The following is a 16,523-nucleotide window of genomic DNA, read 5'->3' on the forward strand; positions in this document are numbered from 1 at the left end:
TATTGGTGTATTATATTTTTTAACTCGTGCTAATTTAGGGAATTATTTTCATTTTTGAGTATTGCCTTTCATTATATTAAGTGATGTTTATTTGACTGCTTATTTCCTGTTTGTTTTTTAAAACCTGTCTTGTTCCTTGTAACTGTACTTTTACCTTATTTTTTTTATCACCTCCGTGCTTTTGGAAGTCCTCTTTTTCTTTGTTGTGTATTGTACTTTAATGGTTTGTTTTTACTCACCGAAATAAAGGTAAAGGATGATGACAGGGAAAGAAGTAGGACTGATAAAAGGATTATATCCAGTTAAAGTCAGTGTGAAGCCAAATGCTGTACCCTAGTATAATATGGCGCAGGATGTCCTTATAAAGGTTGTGCAATTAATTGCAGACCTTGTGAAACAAGGAGTCTTGAAGGAAGTGATGAGCAGTCCATGTAATTCACCAATAATGGGACTGAGAAAGCCCTGTGGGATGGTTCGAATTGTCCAAGATTTGAGAATGATCAATGACATAGTGGTGAAATGCTGCCCAGTGGTGCCAAATTCAGCTGTGATTATGTTTCAGATTCCATGTGATGCAGAATGGTTCACAGTAATTGATTTGTCCCAAGTGTTCTTTTCTGTGCCTCTTCATGAGGATAGCCAATTTCTCTTCAGTTTTAAATTCCTGGACAAGGTTTACATTTGGTGTCGAATTCCTCAAGGGTTTTCGGAATCACCTTCCATATTCAACCAAATACTGAAAAAGGATTTGGAGTTATTGGAATTGCCTTTTTCTAGTGCAGTACATTGATGATCTGTTGATCGCTTCTAAAACAAGGGACGAGTGCAAGTATGATTCAATTGCCTTACTGAATCACCTGGGAAAGAACGGACACAAGGTGTCCCCCAAGAAATTTCAATATTGCCAGAAAGAGGTGAAGTGCTTGGGTCATCAAACTGAGAAAGGGTCGAGGAAATTATCCAGGGAAAGAGTAACTGCACTGTTACAGATGAATCCCCCAACAACACAGAGAGATGTTAGAATGTTTCTAGGAATGGTGGGGTACTGTCGTCAGTGGATCCCGAATTTCTTAGTCATCTCCATTGGTGAGACTGACAGTCAAAGAAGGGCCATACGTCATAGTGTTGAAAGAGAAGGAAATGAAAACGTTTACTGAGTTAAGGGAGAGCATGTGTAGGGCTCCAGCTTTAGGTATGCCTGACTACACGAAGCCTTTTGTTCTTTTTTGTCATGAACGTGATGCTTGTTCTTTGTCTGTCCTGACACAGGTCCATGGAGGTGTTAACCGACCAGTAGCATATTTTTCAGCTACTTTGGACCCAGTTGCAGCAGCCTTACCGGGTTGTCTGCGTGCAGTAGCAGCAGTTGGACAAAGCCTCACACAGTGTGAAGGCATAGTGATGGAACATCCCCTAACAGTCATGATCCCTCACTCAGTTGAAATCCTGTTGACTCGTACTAAGACGCAGCACTTGACAAATGCAAGGTTGACAAAATATGAAACGATTACATTGGGGTCTCCAAATGTAACGTTGAAAAGATGTACAGTGTTGAACCCAGCAACTTTGCTTCCAAATGAAAACACAGAGGTTGAAAATGTCGAAGATGTGGAACATGATTGTCTTGAGGTAACGGAAATGTGCACCAAACCGAGGCCTGATATTAAAGACACCTAATGGGAAGAAAGTGACCAAATTATCTTTGTTGATGGCTCATGTCTGAGAGACTCAGTAGGAGTGCTGAGAGCCGAATATGCTGTATGTACAATCTCTGGCCTCCTGGAAGCGTCTTGGCTTCAAGGAGTATATTCTGCTTACGTAGCTGAATTGGTGGCTCTTACTAGAGCTTGCCATGCCACTGCCCAGTCGAGAGTGACTATCTATTCTGATAGCAGATACGGATTCGGAATTGTCCATGATTTTGGCCAACTATGGTCACAGAGGGGTTTCTTGACCTCTTCTGGTTTGCCATTGAAAAATGGTAGGAGAATTAAGGAGTTGTTGCACGCGATTTAGTTACCTCATGAAATTGCTGTGGTGAAATGCAGTGCTCACTTGAAGTCACAAGACTTTTTTTCAATGGGAAATGGATATGTGGATCAAGTCGCAAGGTTTTGTGCATTGAACTGTATATCGTTTAAAGATCAGTAGGAATTGTTACCTGAAACAGAAAATGAGACATGCACAGGTTACGTCTTAAGGGTGATTGACACGTTGGAAGAATTGAGATTGTTGCAGGGACGGGCCAGCAAAGATGAGAAGTGAACTTGGATTAGGATGCAATGTGAACAAAGACCAGATGACTTGTGGGTCTCAGATGAAGGGAAAATGGTCCTGCCGAACAGTCTTTTGTCACAAATTGCAAGGTTTTACCATGGTCAGGCACATATTGGGAGGGATGCCATGATTAGGTTGTTCAAAATTGACTGGTTTAACCCGAAGTTCAGACAAGCTGCTGAAGTGATTTGCCACAGGTGTATCATCTGTCAACAGATGAATGTGGGGAAAGGGACAGTGGTGAATTTGAGTCGCATTGGGAGAGCAGGAGGTCCATTTAGCAGGATGCAATTGGACTTCATTGAGATGCCTGTGTGTGGAGGTTTGAGATATGTGTTGGTGATTGTTTGTATCTTTAGTCATTGGATTGAAGCGTACCCTACACGCAGGAATGACAGCCTCACAGTAGCGAATCTGTTGCTTAGGGAGTTGATAACACGTTTCGGGTTTCAGATCTCTTTGGAATCAGATAGGGGAAGTCTTAAGCTATTGTGCGCAGCATTGAACATAAGTTGCATTGTAGTTACCGCCCTGAAGCATCAGGACTAGTGGAACAGATGAATGGTACCCTGAAGTCGAGAATGGCAAAAATGTGTGCAGCCACGAATTTGAAATGGCTTGATGCATTACCTTTGGTGTTAATGTCAATGAGAAATACACCTAACAAGAAAACAGGACTGTCTCCTCATGAGATTCTCATTGGCCGAGCTAAGAGACTGCCCGCAATGCCTGCGAATGCTCTTGTGACTATCACTGATGATATGGTGTTGGACTACTTCAAGGGTCTGGCTGATGTGGTCCGCTCTTTTTCTCACCAGGTGGAAGCTACCACCCTGCCACTGATAAATGATCCAGGACATAGCCGGAGAGCTGGGGACTGGGTTGTCATAAAAAAACACGTACGGAAGACGTGTTTGGAGCCATGTTGGAAGGGGCCATACCAAGTGATACTAACAACTACTACTGCTGTGAAGTGTGTGGGCATTCCAAACTGGATCCATACCAGTCATACGAAAAAGGTGACGTGTCCAACTGATGAGGAAGTTGAGTTATTGAAAGTACCAACAACAGAGAAGGAAGTCTCTGGGCCGGAGAGTGATCGAAGGGGAACTGAGACAGAAGGAGAGCCCATTGAGGACGGCTTGGTCACTCCAGTAAGAGACGAGGGAGAAGCGATCCAGAGGGGTGACGGTAAGCCTATCTCAACTGAGGCAACAGGAGAGCCTAATCAGAGGGAGGTTCTGCCAAAAGGAGACGATTGTGGGAATGAGCTAGAGCATTTGACAGACCCAGAAGGCGAAGGAGTTGAGGTGGAAAGGAGTCAAAGGGTCCAAACCCCTCCTGAGCAAATTTCAGGTCCATCAAGAGAAAACACCAAAGAGCCGGAGGAGGACGAAGGGTTGCCACAAGAAAGATCGAAAACAAGAGAGACACTGAAGGGAGATAAGTGGCCAGAATTGCAAGTAAAAAGGGGAGAAGTGGTTGTCGAAGATGCAATAGAGGAAGAGGTTGATACAACAAGGAGAGAAGATCTAAGGGAAGGACAGTTGCAAGGTGATCGCAAGTTGAAAAGAAAGAGAGTAGCAAACAGAAGATACGCAGGTCCTGAATGGGCGTATGCAACGACAGCTGAGTGGCAACAAGTGTTCTTGATGTTTTGCTTTGATCGAGAAATTCCAGGTCAATACTTTGGCACCTGAGTCTGACTGACGGAGACTGAATTGGTATAAAAATCAATTAAAGTTGAGAAAAAAAAATAGAAAAGAGCCTGAGAATTTACCGGATGAGACTTTGAAAACTTGAATTGACTTTTGATAAACCGATTGTGACAAGCTGCTAACCTGAATTGACAAGGATCCTGGGAGTGCAAATGCAAGCTGTATATAGTTGCTGAAGGAAAACTTTTGCTTGTTTGACTTTTACTGCAAGAAAAAAAAAGAAAAAAAAGAGAGAGAAGAACATTTTTAACCATCCTCTGTTGTTGTTTGAATTAACCATCCTTCACTTTCTGATTATTTATAGATCATGGCTAACACTAGAGAGGATAATGGGGGGCGTAGGCGTTGTAAATATTTGGGCGTTGGGTTAGGTGTTGTGTGTGTGTGATATTCATTATGGTTGTGGGTATGACATTAATGGATAAGAGTGGGACTAACAATGCTACAATTCCTGAAACTACCACTGCACTAACAGCTTGGGAGAGGTTTGAGCAGGATGCAAAATATTTGCATGAGGGAACTAACGCAAAAGGGGAACTCTCCACTAATGTTTTCTATCGCTTGCTGAGTGAGTATGTTGACACAATGGATGTGAAAGATTGTTTTGTGTGTACCCAGATTCCTGTTTCAGTACAAGAGGGGGTTACCTATCACAGTCTGCCACTAACATATGGGATAAGTTGTAGTCTGATGCTAACAAGATTCTATAACCAGGAAGAGATTCAATACTTTTACTCAAATTATGATCTTGTGTTTTATTTTGTGCATATAATAGAGGATTTGAGTGAGGTAGCTAGATACTATAGTATAAAGTTAGTTAAAGGCTTCTTTGAGTCGACATTGACGATTAGTACATCTTATGCACACCGCAATAACTTGACATGCTTGCTTACACCTGTAGAGAAAAGCTTTTTAGATCACACGGAAGATAGAAGAAGGGCATTAAAGGGCAAATTAGAAAAAGGATTGCAGCAGTGGGCTTTTGCTAGTAGTGAAGGGTATGGTGCAATTATAGAACAAGGGAAGCTAGCTTTAGATGCATTACACATAGGGAAGCTTTGCATATCTAGGCAGAAATCATATTATGATAATGTGTTTGTGGAAGCGGGTGAATGTAAGCATGTGTTTTTGTTTCGGAGTAAATGGACGTTTATGTGAAATGGACAGGATCCTGCGATCCCAGGGATCTATTATATGTGTGGACTTAATGCTTATTACCGTCTTCCAAAGGGATGGTATGGGACATGTTATTTGGGGACAGTTTTCCCAAAGATATATCAACTTGACGATTTGAAAAGGTTTCTGAAATTGTCTGATTTACATTGTACTAGACAGAAGAGAGAAACATCTGCTGGTGTAGTAGGAGACATATTTGGGGTGATAATTCCCTCAGTGGGAGTTATCTTAAACTCTATAAAGATTCGAAAGTTGTCTACTATTGTGGATAACATGCTGACAAACTCTTCAGGGGCTATACTCCTGATGGATACTGAACTTGCTGTGGAGAGGGCTATGACTCTTCAAAACAGGCTTGCCTTAGACATTCTTTTAGCGAAAAATTGCTGAGTTTGTGAGATGCTCAATGAGCGTCATTGTTGTACCTATACACCAGATAATAGTAATGAGATTAGAAGTATGCTTACTAACTTGACTAAGGATAGCACGGATTTGAAGGAATTGAAAGAAGCAGAAGTTTGGGAAAAGGTTGGAAAGGGATTTGCTTTAGTGGGAAATTGGCTTAGTAACATTTTGCATTGGATATTGTCTAAAATAATATAGGAAATATTGATTGTTATAGCTTGCTTATTTGGATTGTGGATGGCATGTAAAATTAGTAAAAGAATAAAATAGAAAATGGTGAAAAATATTAAGAGGAGGGAAGAAAAACAAAGGGAAAAATTGTATAGGGCAAAATCAAAGGGGAAGCCAATAAGGGAAGAGATTGAGTTGAAAGCATTTTAATATGTAAAATTTCTGGGAGAAGGTTTGTGTGATGACATGAGTCATCAGTGGAGGGATTGTTGGAGTGTGTTTTTTAAAAGCAATATTAACATGAAAAGCTTGAAATATATTGTGTGATGAAGCTGCATAGAAAATGTGTTAACATAGAAAATAATGTAAGCGTTTGAAATGTGCCCACGGGGAATGGCTATCAATGTATAAGAAGACTAATTAATCTTATTAACGATTAACTAATTATGTACTAATGTTTTGAATTTGTATAAGCATATCATAATTAAAGTCATTTATTAGCAGTTTGCTTATTAAATCATTTGTCCTTAGCTTAGCGAGGGTCTCGGCCTAGCTGCTTGGTCTCATATTAAACTGTATTTTTCTAACATGCAGTGTGCTGTTTTCCTGAAGGACACAAACCTGTACTTTTCCAGAAGTTAGATGTGTGTAGCCCTAGTAAATTCTTTCTCTGGAGAACTGACTTGCTCAAGGAGACATTCTTGCCGAATGCAACTGTGTAATTCTCAACAGGTGCTAGGCTGCCTGGAGTAAGGGAAAACAGTGGAACCACTGACTGGAGCGTAAAGTGTAACTTTTCTTACTGACATTCTAACTGATGAAGACGTCAATAACATGAACCAATCAGTGACATCAGAACTGTGGTTTGTGGAAAATTCTGGTGAAGTGCGTGGAGAATTATCGGACAGAGATAACGATGCACCAATCATTACCCAATGAGAAATTAAAGACAGATTAGACAGTTTTGATTTAAGGGTTAGTTTTGAGTAAGGGGGCCATTCTTTTGAGACTTTGCCGTTTGTTCGTCCTGATACTCTAAACCATCCTCTACCTGTTTCTTACCTGATATTTACTTCTCCTCCATATGAGGGAAGGTCCTATTCCTTAGCTATATTGAGACTTTACCCCATCCAATCTCTGCTGATGATGAATTGACTGATGTGCTGAGGACGATTACTGACGCTGTTTACTGATCTGTTGGACTGGTAACTATCAGATGCAAAATTGCAATTGTCTGTTTGCCTTTTCTTTCTAGGTACCAACTGCTATTTTGTTAGAGTCCATAGTTAGATGGTTTTCTAAATTTGTGTTTACTAAATTGTTTTGCATGAAGCCCAACATGCTGACGCTAATTTGAGGTTAGTTAAGGTGTTCACAAATAATCTGACGCAAATAGAGAAATAACTGAGTTCTTGCTTTGTTGAATCGTATATTAACAAATCTTTGCTGAGTTTGCTTCATATTAATGATGTGCCTACATACTGAATGAATATTCTCAATGCACTGATTAACGAGATCTAATTGCTAATTAGTTGAGTTTCTAATGAAATTGACTGCTAATGAGATTAACAGAAATGACATTAGATTGTAACCAATAGGAAAATAAATATCTTTACACTTAATTAAATTGGTGTGGTTATTCATGATTGAAAGGTCATGGTGTGTTTAACTTATTGATGCTTATTAAACATAATTGATTAGCTTGATGATTAGTTACTGTGATTATTGATTGGGTTAGTGATTCATTGATCTGTGATGCCAAAAAGACATCTGGTCCTCGGAAGTGCCCGAACGTGGTCCAAAGGTTCTTCGACCTAGGGATGTCTCCTTGTAAGTTTACAAGGCTCTGATGTGCTATCACCCAGGTGTAGCAGCTTGTACCCTTAGCTTGGCTACTGGTACTTCTGGCACTGCCCATGCTACCCCTGGGATCAGGGATCATGAAAACAGGAAGAGAATGTAAACAGAATAATAGGAACTCTGTATATTTGGTGCCGGCTGTAGTGAGGGGAGGGGCTCAGGGAAGAACAAGGATTGCACTTTGATGCCACAATGGGGGCAGGAAACAGATTTCAAAGTCACTTCCACCGCTGGCATTTTGGTGAATCGACGTCCATCAATATGGTGCCCTTAATGACATGCAGTCAGTTGGAAACCTTATATTGGAGGACAGGGATTTGAAGGAGGGTCTTGGTGGAGAAGCCAATGTGACTACTCTTGGTGCCATTCATGCGTAGAAACAGAAAGCACAGTATAGGTGAATGAAGGGCTCATTCTACCAGGTGAAAAATGAGAACTGAAGAGTCAGTCAATGCCTCTACTTCTATCTGCACTCAAACAATCTCCAGGATATCCAGAGATTGCTCAAAAGGGCAGTCTGGTCTGGCTCAAGGGCCGAGATTTTGCGATGTGTTTGTGTCGCAAAAGTGATGCAAACCAGCACAAAATGTTTTTTTTGTTATTTACTTTTCTGCTCAAAACATGTTTTTTACAGGAAATTGCCTAAAAGTAATGTAAACCAGACAAAGTGTCAAGGGTTTGTTAAATCAGTGGTACATGGGGGTTCTCATGTCACCATCCATGCTTTTTGACACAAGATCCTATCTACCAACAATTTGAGACAGTGTTTTGTGTCAACATTAATGCCACTTGAAACCAGACGCAAAAAGAGAAATGTTTTCATTTCTCCTTTCTTTTCCGACTTTGCATGCATGCAGATCTGTACAGTAAGAAACATTTGGAAAGTTGCCTAGGCATAGTATTTTGTACTGGAAGGAACAGTTCCAGTGCAAAACCTATGCTAGACTCAGGCACAACGGAGTGTGTGTGGGGCTCAGCAGCAAAGTTCTGCGCTGGTGTAGGAGAGGGTGAGGAGAGGGCCATATCTCTAGAGATTTGGCGCTCTCCTGCTCTCTCTTTCTCATTGAGGTACTTACACCTTATACCAGGTCCAGTGATCCACCTTAGTGAAATGTAGGCAGTGTCTAGTAGCTTAGGCTGTCTAGGGGTAGCTGTAGGAGAGCATCCAAGGCTGAACTAGGAGACATGCAAAGCTCTTGGAATACCACTATAGTCAGGTAGCACTTATACACAATAAAAGACAATACTCAATGTTACCAAAAATAAAGGTACTTTATTTTATTGACACAAGGCCAAAACTATCATAGAGGCAATACTCCTTCTGGAGGTAAGTATTATACATAATATATAAAGCAGTAACCAAAATCAAGTAAGTAAGCAGTCATAGAGTACGGCAAACAGTGAAAAACACAATAGATTGCAATGGTCCTACGGGCAAAACAAACCATATACTAAAATAGTGGAATGCAGATGTCGGTTTCCCCTCTAGGCAAGTGTAGTGTGTAGAGGGGCTCTGTGAGTGTAAGAAAACACCAAAGGTAAGTAAAATACCTCACCCCAGTGCCCAGGAAAAAAAGAGTAGAGTACAGCAAGTTTCCTCAGATCACTAGGAGTCGTGGTAAAGGGTTAAGCGAAAACCAAGCAAGACTGCAAGACACCAACGATGGATTCCTGGACCTAAAGACCTGTGGAGAGAGGAGCCCAAGCCCAGAAGTCGATGAAGAGTACGGGAAGAACAGGAGCCCCTGCTAACCCGGATGAAGGTGCAAAACTGGATCCTCCAATTGGAAGAAAAGAGCAGAAATACACCAAAAAAGATAACTGAGGGTTCCTGCTTGGTGCAGGAGATGTCCCATGTTGAGTTGTTGGATGCAGGCTGGTTTTCGTTGTTTGATTCTGCCAACAAGCCTTGGCTCACGCAAATGTCACAGTTGGCTTGAAAAGGTGCTACCTGGGCCCAGGAGGGACCTGGGTGCCTCAACTCATACTGAGGAGACAGAGGGGGCTCTCAGCACTTTATAGAGCCATCAGAAGACCAGGCAGCACCCACGGGAGTCCCATAGCATGGGAACAAAGGAGTTGGAGAATGGGGTAGTCGCAACACTGCACAAAGGGATCCTACGCCGCCGGAGAACAACTTAGGGAGCTGAGCGGCACAGGATAGAGTGCTGGACACCTGGGCTACACTGTGCACAAAGGACTTTTGGAAGAAGTGCACAGAAGCCCAAGGAGCTGCAGAACACATGGTGCACAGGAGTACTGTCTGGCACGGGAAGGCAAGCTCTTACCTCCACCAAATTTGGACAGCTGGATCACTTCGGTCCACCACCTGTGTTACACGGATCATGCCCGTTGGCAGGAGAGGAGTCCCAGAGTACCAATTGTCTTGCAGAGAGCTTCCTGCTGAAGCAGGGAAGTGACTCCGTCACTCCACAGGAGATTTCTTCGGTCCTTCTGTTGCAGAATTAAGACAGGCAGTCCTCAGAGCATGAACAATCTGAAAACTGTTGCAGTTGATGGCTGGAATTGAAGTTGCAGGGTCACAGTGGCCTTCTTGGATACTTTGTTGCAGTTACAGAGTTCCTGGAGCAATCTGTGGTTGATCCAATGGTCATAAGCTGAAGCTGAGGATGTAGCGGAGTCCTGCAAACCAAATCTGAAGAAACACCCAGAGGAGAGACCCTAAATAGCCCTGACAGGGGGATTGTCTACCTAACCAGGTATGCTCCTATCAGGAGGGGTCTCTGACATCACCTGCTGGCACTGGACACTCAGATGCTCCCAGATGGTCCCAACACCTTGGAATCCACGATGGCTAATGCCAGGGACACTCTGGAGGAGCTCTGGGCACCACCCCTGGGGTGGTGATGGACAGAGGAGTGGTCATTCCCCTTTCCTTTGTCCAGTTACGCGCCAGAGCAGGGACTGGGGGTCCCTGAACCGGTGTAGACTGGGTTATGCAAGGAGGGGACCATTTGTGCCCCTCAAAGCATTTTCAGAGGCTCTGGGAGGATTCCCCTCCCATGCCTGTAACACCTATTTCCAATGGGAGGGGGTGTAACACCCCTCTCTAAAAGGAAATGCATTGTTCTGCCTTTCTGGGGTTGAGCTGCTTAACCCCCAGGAGAGCAGAAACCTGTCTGTGAGGTGGCAGCAGATGAGGATGCAGTGGAAACCTCAGAGAGCTGGTTTGGCAGTACTGGGGGTCCATGGTGATGCCCCCAGGGTGCATGGAATTGGCCACCCAATACCAGAATTGGATTGGGGGTTCAATTTCTCAATCTTAGACACCTCACATGGCCATATTCAGAGTTACCATTGTGTATCTACATATATGTATTGACATATATGTAGTGCACGCTTATACTGGTGTACCCGCACTCATGAAATCCAGAAAATTGGTCCTGGACAATGTGGGGGCACCTTCGATAGTGCAAGGGTGCCCTCACACACAGTAATTTTTCACCTAGCCTTCAGTAACTGAAGGTTAGACATATAGGTGACTTCTAAGTTTACCTGGTGCAGTGAAAGTGGCTGTGAAATAAGGTGTGCACTATTTCACTCAGGGTCAGTGGCAGTCCTGAAGGAGTGTTTGTATGAGCTCCTTATTGGTGCCAAAAGAAATGTTGCAGCCCATAAGGATCTCCTGGAACCCCAATGCCCTGGGTACCTAGGTACCATATACTAGGGACTTACAAGGGGGCGTCCAGTCTGCCAATCTTAATTGGAGTATGAAGTCACTAGACTATAGTGACAAATTTGTAAACAGAGAGAGCATAAGCACTGGAGTTCTGGTTAGCAGAACTCCAGTGACACAGGAAAGCATACTGACAACACATATAGGCCACAAACTATGACCACTGGGGTCCTGACTACCAGGATCCCAGTGAGACAGTAAAAACACACTGACAAACAGGCAGAAATTGGGGGTAACATGCCAAGAAAGTTGATACTTTCCTACACAGTGTGGACTGGAATCTGATCCTAAGGTACTCATTGCCCTCTTACAATTGAGTTTTACTGAATGTATTTGAGTGCAGTGTTGTATTAAGTCCCTCTTTCTGGTAAGATAATTCAGGGAGTTAAAGTTTCTGCTTCATAAACATGCCTTGCCTGCAGATCCAAAGCTTCAAATCCCAGAGGGGCCAGCTCAGCTTTATATCCTTTTGATGTTGAATACACGAATACGAATCAGTGCAGTAGTGATTACACTTGTTATTAACTGTCTCAAGGAAATTTATTTTGAATGTTCTGCACACATGCAAGGACATATGTGATTACAGACAAACGCCATTTGTTGATTGGGGAAATAATATTGAATTGGGAAAGCTGTAATTAGCATACTATGGAGCAAGTTCTTATGTAGATTTTTTTCCACTATGCAGTTTGAGTTACAGGGAGTACTGAATTTGCCATCAATCACCTGTGGCACCGCAAAGGTGGCATAGGGCCCTAATACTAACAAAGAAAATAGGCCCTCTCCCCTAGTTTGGTTAGTAGCTAGCAACCATAATTGAGATGCAGTAGGCCACTCCCAACTCTAATTACCAGTGCCACTGCACTTAGAGCACCAGGCATAGCCTCACCGCTGTAAATCTTACAATTTTGGTCACATGCCAAAATCAGGATGATCACCAAGATTTGCATATTTCAAGGCAAAAAATAAGTACATTTGAACGTCTTAACTATAAACGTTATGCCTTGCATTGGAAAGTAGGACACATGCCACCAGTTTCAGTAGGCCATTTTGCAACCATAGAGCAAGATGCCTTTGAATATTCATTTAAAATGTTTTTTTAGGAAAGAAGAAAAGCAAAATATGTATACCATTACTGTACGTATGTCTATGGGCGTCCTCTCGTGGTAACAACTGATCACGAGCCTCTGTTGCCTTTGTTCAATGGTACGGCATCAAAACCTCCTCCAAGGATAGAAAAGTGGATGCTCCAATTACAGGACTACCGGTGTCGGTTGGAGTATCGCACAGGTTCTGAAAATCCAGCGGATTATCTATCTAGACACCCACGAGCAGCTTCAGATGAAGAAGTGCATGAGGCCCAGGAGACGGAGGAATATGTCAAGTACATATCAGAACGATCGAGACCATTGCCTATCTCAATCAGTGAGATAGTCGAAGCTACTGCTAATGATGAGTGTTTTCAAAAAGCACTTTCTGCAATCAGAACCAACCAATGGTATGTGGTGAAGAGACAACTGACATTTCTCGGTGCTGATTCCCAGCGTAATCTTGGAAGTGTGTATAATATTAGAGATTAACTTACCATAGATCTGGATGGTTGTCTGCCACAAGGATGCAGGTGGTCGTGCCATTGTCTCTCACTGCCAGGGTGGTGCAGCTAGCCCACCATGGACACCAAGGCATGGTCAAGACAAAGAGCAGACTAAGGTCTAATGCTACCAAGTACAATTTGCGCAGCAACCCGATTCCTTCTACAAAGCTGCGAGACCATCTTGTTGATGTGTGACTTGTGTATATGTACACATATTGTTTCTTTGTTTGATTTTTTGGAGGAATGTAGTGTCGCGTACCTGTGACCAAACTGTTACTGGGACACTACCATCAGTTAGGGTGAACAGAGTGGAGGTTTTCCTGTGCCCCGTGTGTTTTTCCCCCTGCACTTTATGCTGCAATACTTTTGGTTTTGCCCTGATTTCGTCAGGACTGATATAAAAATGAAGGGCGTTGCCCGCGGAAAGGGAGGCTGGCGGTTTCGGAGCGTTCCAGAGGGTCGCGTCCGTAAAATTACACGCCGCTGCACCGGACCCGGACAAAATCTCCGTGAATAACTACACAGCTGTGTGTGCGCGGAGTATTTATTTCGTCCTAAAACTAATGTCGGGAGGTGCCGACATTACAGGCTTTAAGCATATTTCATACTTCGCTCTACAAATCATAGCAATACAAGGAGGGCTGTTGTTTCTCTTTGCTCTGCTTTTCCAATGTCGCCTTTTCCCTCTCATAAATATATGAGAACTACGACTTGATCAGAAGGTCATTTGATTTCTCCAGGTCAGTTTCTCTCCATCGCAGCAGAGGTATTTCAGCACAGCACTTTGTGAACTTCCAAGTTGCAGATCCATAACAAACAAGTTCAAACTACACGTATTGAGAAGCACAGTTTTAAAACGTGAAAAGTTTCTTTAAGCAGATGTACAAGGCTTTAATGCCTTCTAATTACCCTTTTAAGTACACCGGCCCTGTGGTGTGTCAGAAGGTTAGGAGGGTTTTTTGAAAAGCAACAGTTGAAAGACTCAAAAACAACCAGCTACAGACATTGCCATAACCGACTGAGAGTTCCCAGATTCTACTAACAATTAGAGATTATACATCTGAGGGGTGGGCGAACCCCCAACTAAGGATAGAACTCTGGTTGAGGACCACAATCGCCGCAGTGCAGGGACATAGCTTCAAGGGAGTGTTTGGGGTGTTACACACCCCAAACAATGTATTCTATAGAAAATATTTGGGTACAAGTGCTCTCAGTCGGATAATTTGAAGTGTCTGTCGGTTTTCACCTCCGATTTGTACATGCCTACATTGACCAAACATACACACACACTCTCGCTCTAGTCTATGTTTTGATATACTTAAAAAATGTTAATTAGATAGAACAATGTTGTGCTTTAAGTACCCCAACAATCCACACTCCTCCCTCTTTCCTTTATCCCTTAAGCCCCCCTTATGTCTTCTTCTCACATAATGTGTTTTAAGAAGATGTCGCTGCATGATTGTTGGGAAATCTGAAGTTCACACACCCCAATCATACTGACCAAGCTACGCCCCTTCTGAAGTGCCTGCAGGCTCATTCATGCAGAGTATTCAGGAACCTCTCAAAGTGCAAACTGGTCTCTCTAAAATAAAAAAATAAAAAACGCTGTATGGTTGATGAACATCGAGTAATATAGTCTTACCTCCAGCATGTCCTCGTAGAACATGTACAGGAGATTTGGATATGTCTGTGCCTTCTCCCACCAGTCCTTCACGTGGCTGTACCAGGAACCATAGCTGACTGGAAGAGCAATGAGGGATTAGAAGTGGAAGAAAACTAGAAAGAAGAGCAAGAGAGATCAGGAGAAAATAAGGAGGGTCAGAGAACACAAACAAGGAGGGTGGGAGAGAAGGGAATGAGGAAAGAGAATGATGCAGGAAAACAACAACGAATTCATAGAGAGACAGCAGCCCTCCAACATATCTCCTAAATGCTACCATGGGAGATGTGTTCTACCTCAGAGCTCTGTATACAGGGACCATCTAGGGATCATGAAAAAGCATCTCTGCCTCCTTCCTCTGGCTCAAGGCAGATGCCTTTGAAGTATGATGTAGTATGGTGTTTGTGTTAATGTTGTTATTGATATTTGTTAGATGAGTATTGTTTATAATCAAGCTAGGTCTGTGATTACACCTTGACGTATTTCATTGCTTCACTGTGTTCCATGTTCTGGATTGTTGAACGGATGAGCTGGAGATTTTATGAACAACATTTGGCAGGAAACCTCAAGGGTAGCCAGCTGCAGTTCAGTTGTCTATGTAAAAAATACACTTTAATTTAAAAAAGTGAGTGTCCTCCATGCTATAGCCCTTCACAGAAATCAACCCTGCCTCACTCCCCCTAGAAATCGTTTCCCATCATTTCTCAGAGCTTCGTCTGGCAGATTCTCATACAGACCGCGGAAGCAACACTTGCCCTACCATTGCCAGCCATGAAGTTCTCCAGGAACTCTGGCCAAGTTCCAGGATCTGGGTGAATCCTGGAGATTAAGTGGAATTTATAGAACGATACAGCCACGTCCTTGGGGTTGCGTGCCACGTAGATTATCTGAAAGAGGGAAAAAGATGCAAAGAATGATCAGGAGCTCCCTGTCTTGTCACCATATCAGACTCTTCATCTCAGGACACAAACATATCTCCTCTGTTTTGCCTCACTGTTGACTGTCCTTGTTACACAAGCAAGTTTCCTGAACATTCCTGTGCCAGGCAAATCGGTAGGCAGACTGTATAATCTTCCAGGTTTTAAGAGGTGTGAAAACTCGTGTGTGGGCCTTTGACTGGACTCCTAGTGCGGGGGAAGCAGTGATAGAAGTGGAAATATAAAAGTACAGGTACTATCTCAGAGGATCTGTTTTCTAATAAAAAATGCTGGTGCTCAATCAATAAAAGTATTGCTAAAAACTGCTGGTTCTCTCACTTTCAAATTAAAGGAGTACAGATGCTCAGTGCCTGACAGTGCCAGCCCATTAACAGGTGATGGCAGCCAGTTAGTATTATTTTTGTTTTGAAGAAACCAACCCACAAATCGTGTGTGTGTGGGGAGGTGGAATCTCAGAGGTTTCTGCTAAACAGTTTTCTCACTGGAGGTGTGGGACATTGTTTTGTGTTCCAGTGCTTGACCACCTCATGTCTCACAAAAGATTGGCCTTCCAAAGTTCTTGAGGTGGCGGGCCTATGGCAGAGAGGCTGCCTGCAGCAGGATACCCAAGTCAGAGCCTATTGAGGTTCTTCGAAAGGACGCCTAATGTCCAAATACATCGTAGGTGGTGGAATCACAAATGAGGCAGAGAAGGAGATAGACAATGTATGGCAATTCTTCTTTCATGCTGTAATTTAAATAACACCCATAGTTGTATTCTTCCTCAGCACTTGGAGCTCAGGGGCCAGATGCATCATCATGGCCCTTTGCGATTCGGTAATAGCGATTTTTAAGACATCGCTATTACCGACTCGCAAAGTGCCATGTATCACATTTGCAATTCAGTAATAGCGATTTCTTAAAAATCGCAAATGCTATTACCGAATCGCAAATTGCGATACCGGCCCCATTCGCAGCTACGGGCCTGTTGGCCCATAGCTGCGAAGTTTTGGGATTTCCAAAATTGCGATTTCTGAACCAGAAATCG

At 43.0% G+C, this 16,523-nt stretch overlaps 1 protein-coding gene across 2 annotated transcripts in view; it reads right to left on the reverse strand.

Annotated features, from left to right (window-relative positions):
* The window catches only part of LOC138304191 (sulfotransferase 1 family member D1-like), a 368,810-nt gene that overhangs the window by 85,817 nt on the left and 266,470 nt on the right, over positions 1–16,523 (reverse strand). For both annotated transcript variants that reach the window (XM_069244042.1, XM_069244041.1), the window contains exons 5-6: positions 15,319–15,445; positions 14,541–14,638 (exon numbers count right to left, since the gene is read on the reverse strand). In XM_069244042.1, the coding sequence (XP_069100143.1) occupies positions 14,541–14,638; positions 15,319–15,445 (225 nt within the window). The remainder of the gene's footprint in view (positions 1–14,540; positions 14,639–15,318; positions 15,446–16,523) is intronic.

This window comes from Pleurodeles waltl, chromosome 7 (genome assembly GCF_031143425.1).
Source record: "Pleurodeles waltl isolate 20211129_DDA chromosome 7, aPleWal1.hap1.20221129, whole genome shotgun sequence".
NCBI classification, from domain to species: domain Eukaryota; kingdom Metazoa; phylum Chordata; class Amphibia; order Caudata; family Salamandridae; genus Pleurodeles; species Pleurodeles waltl.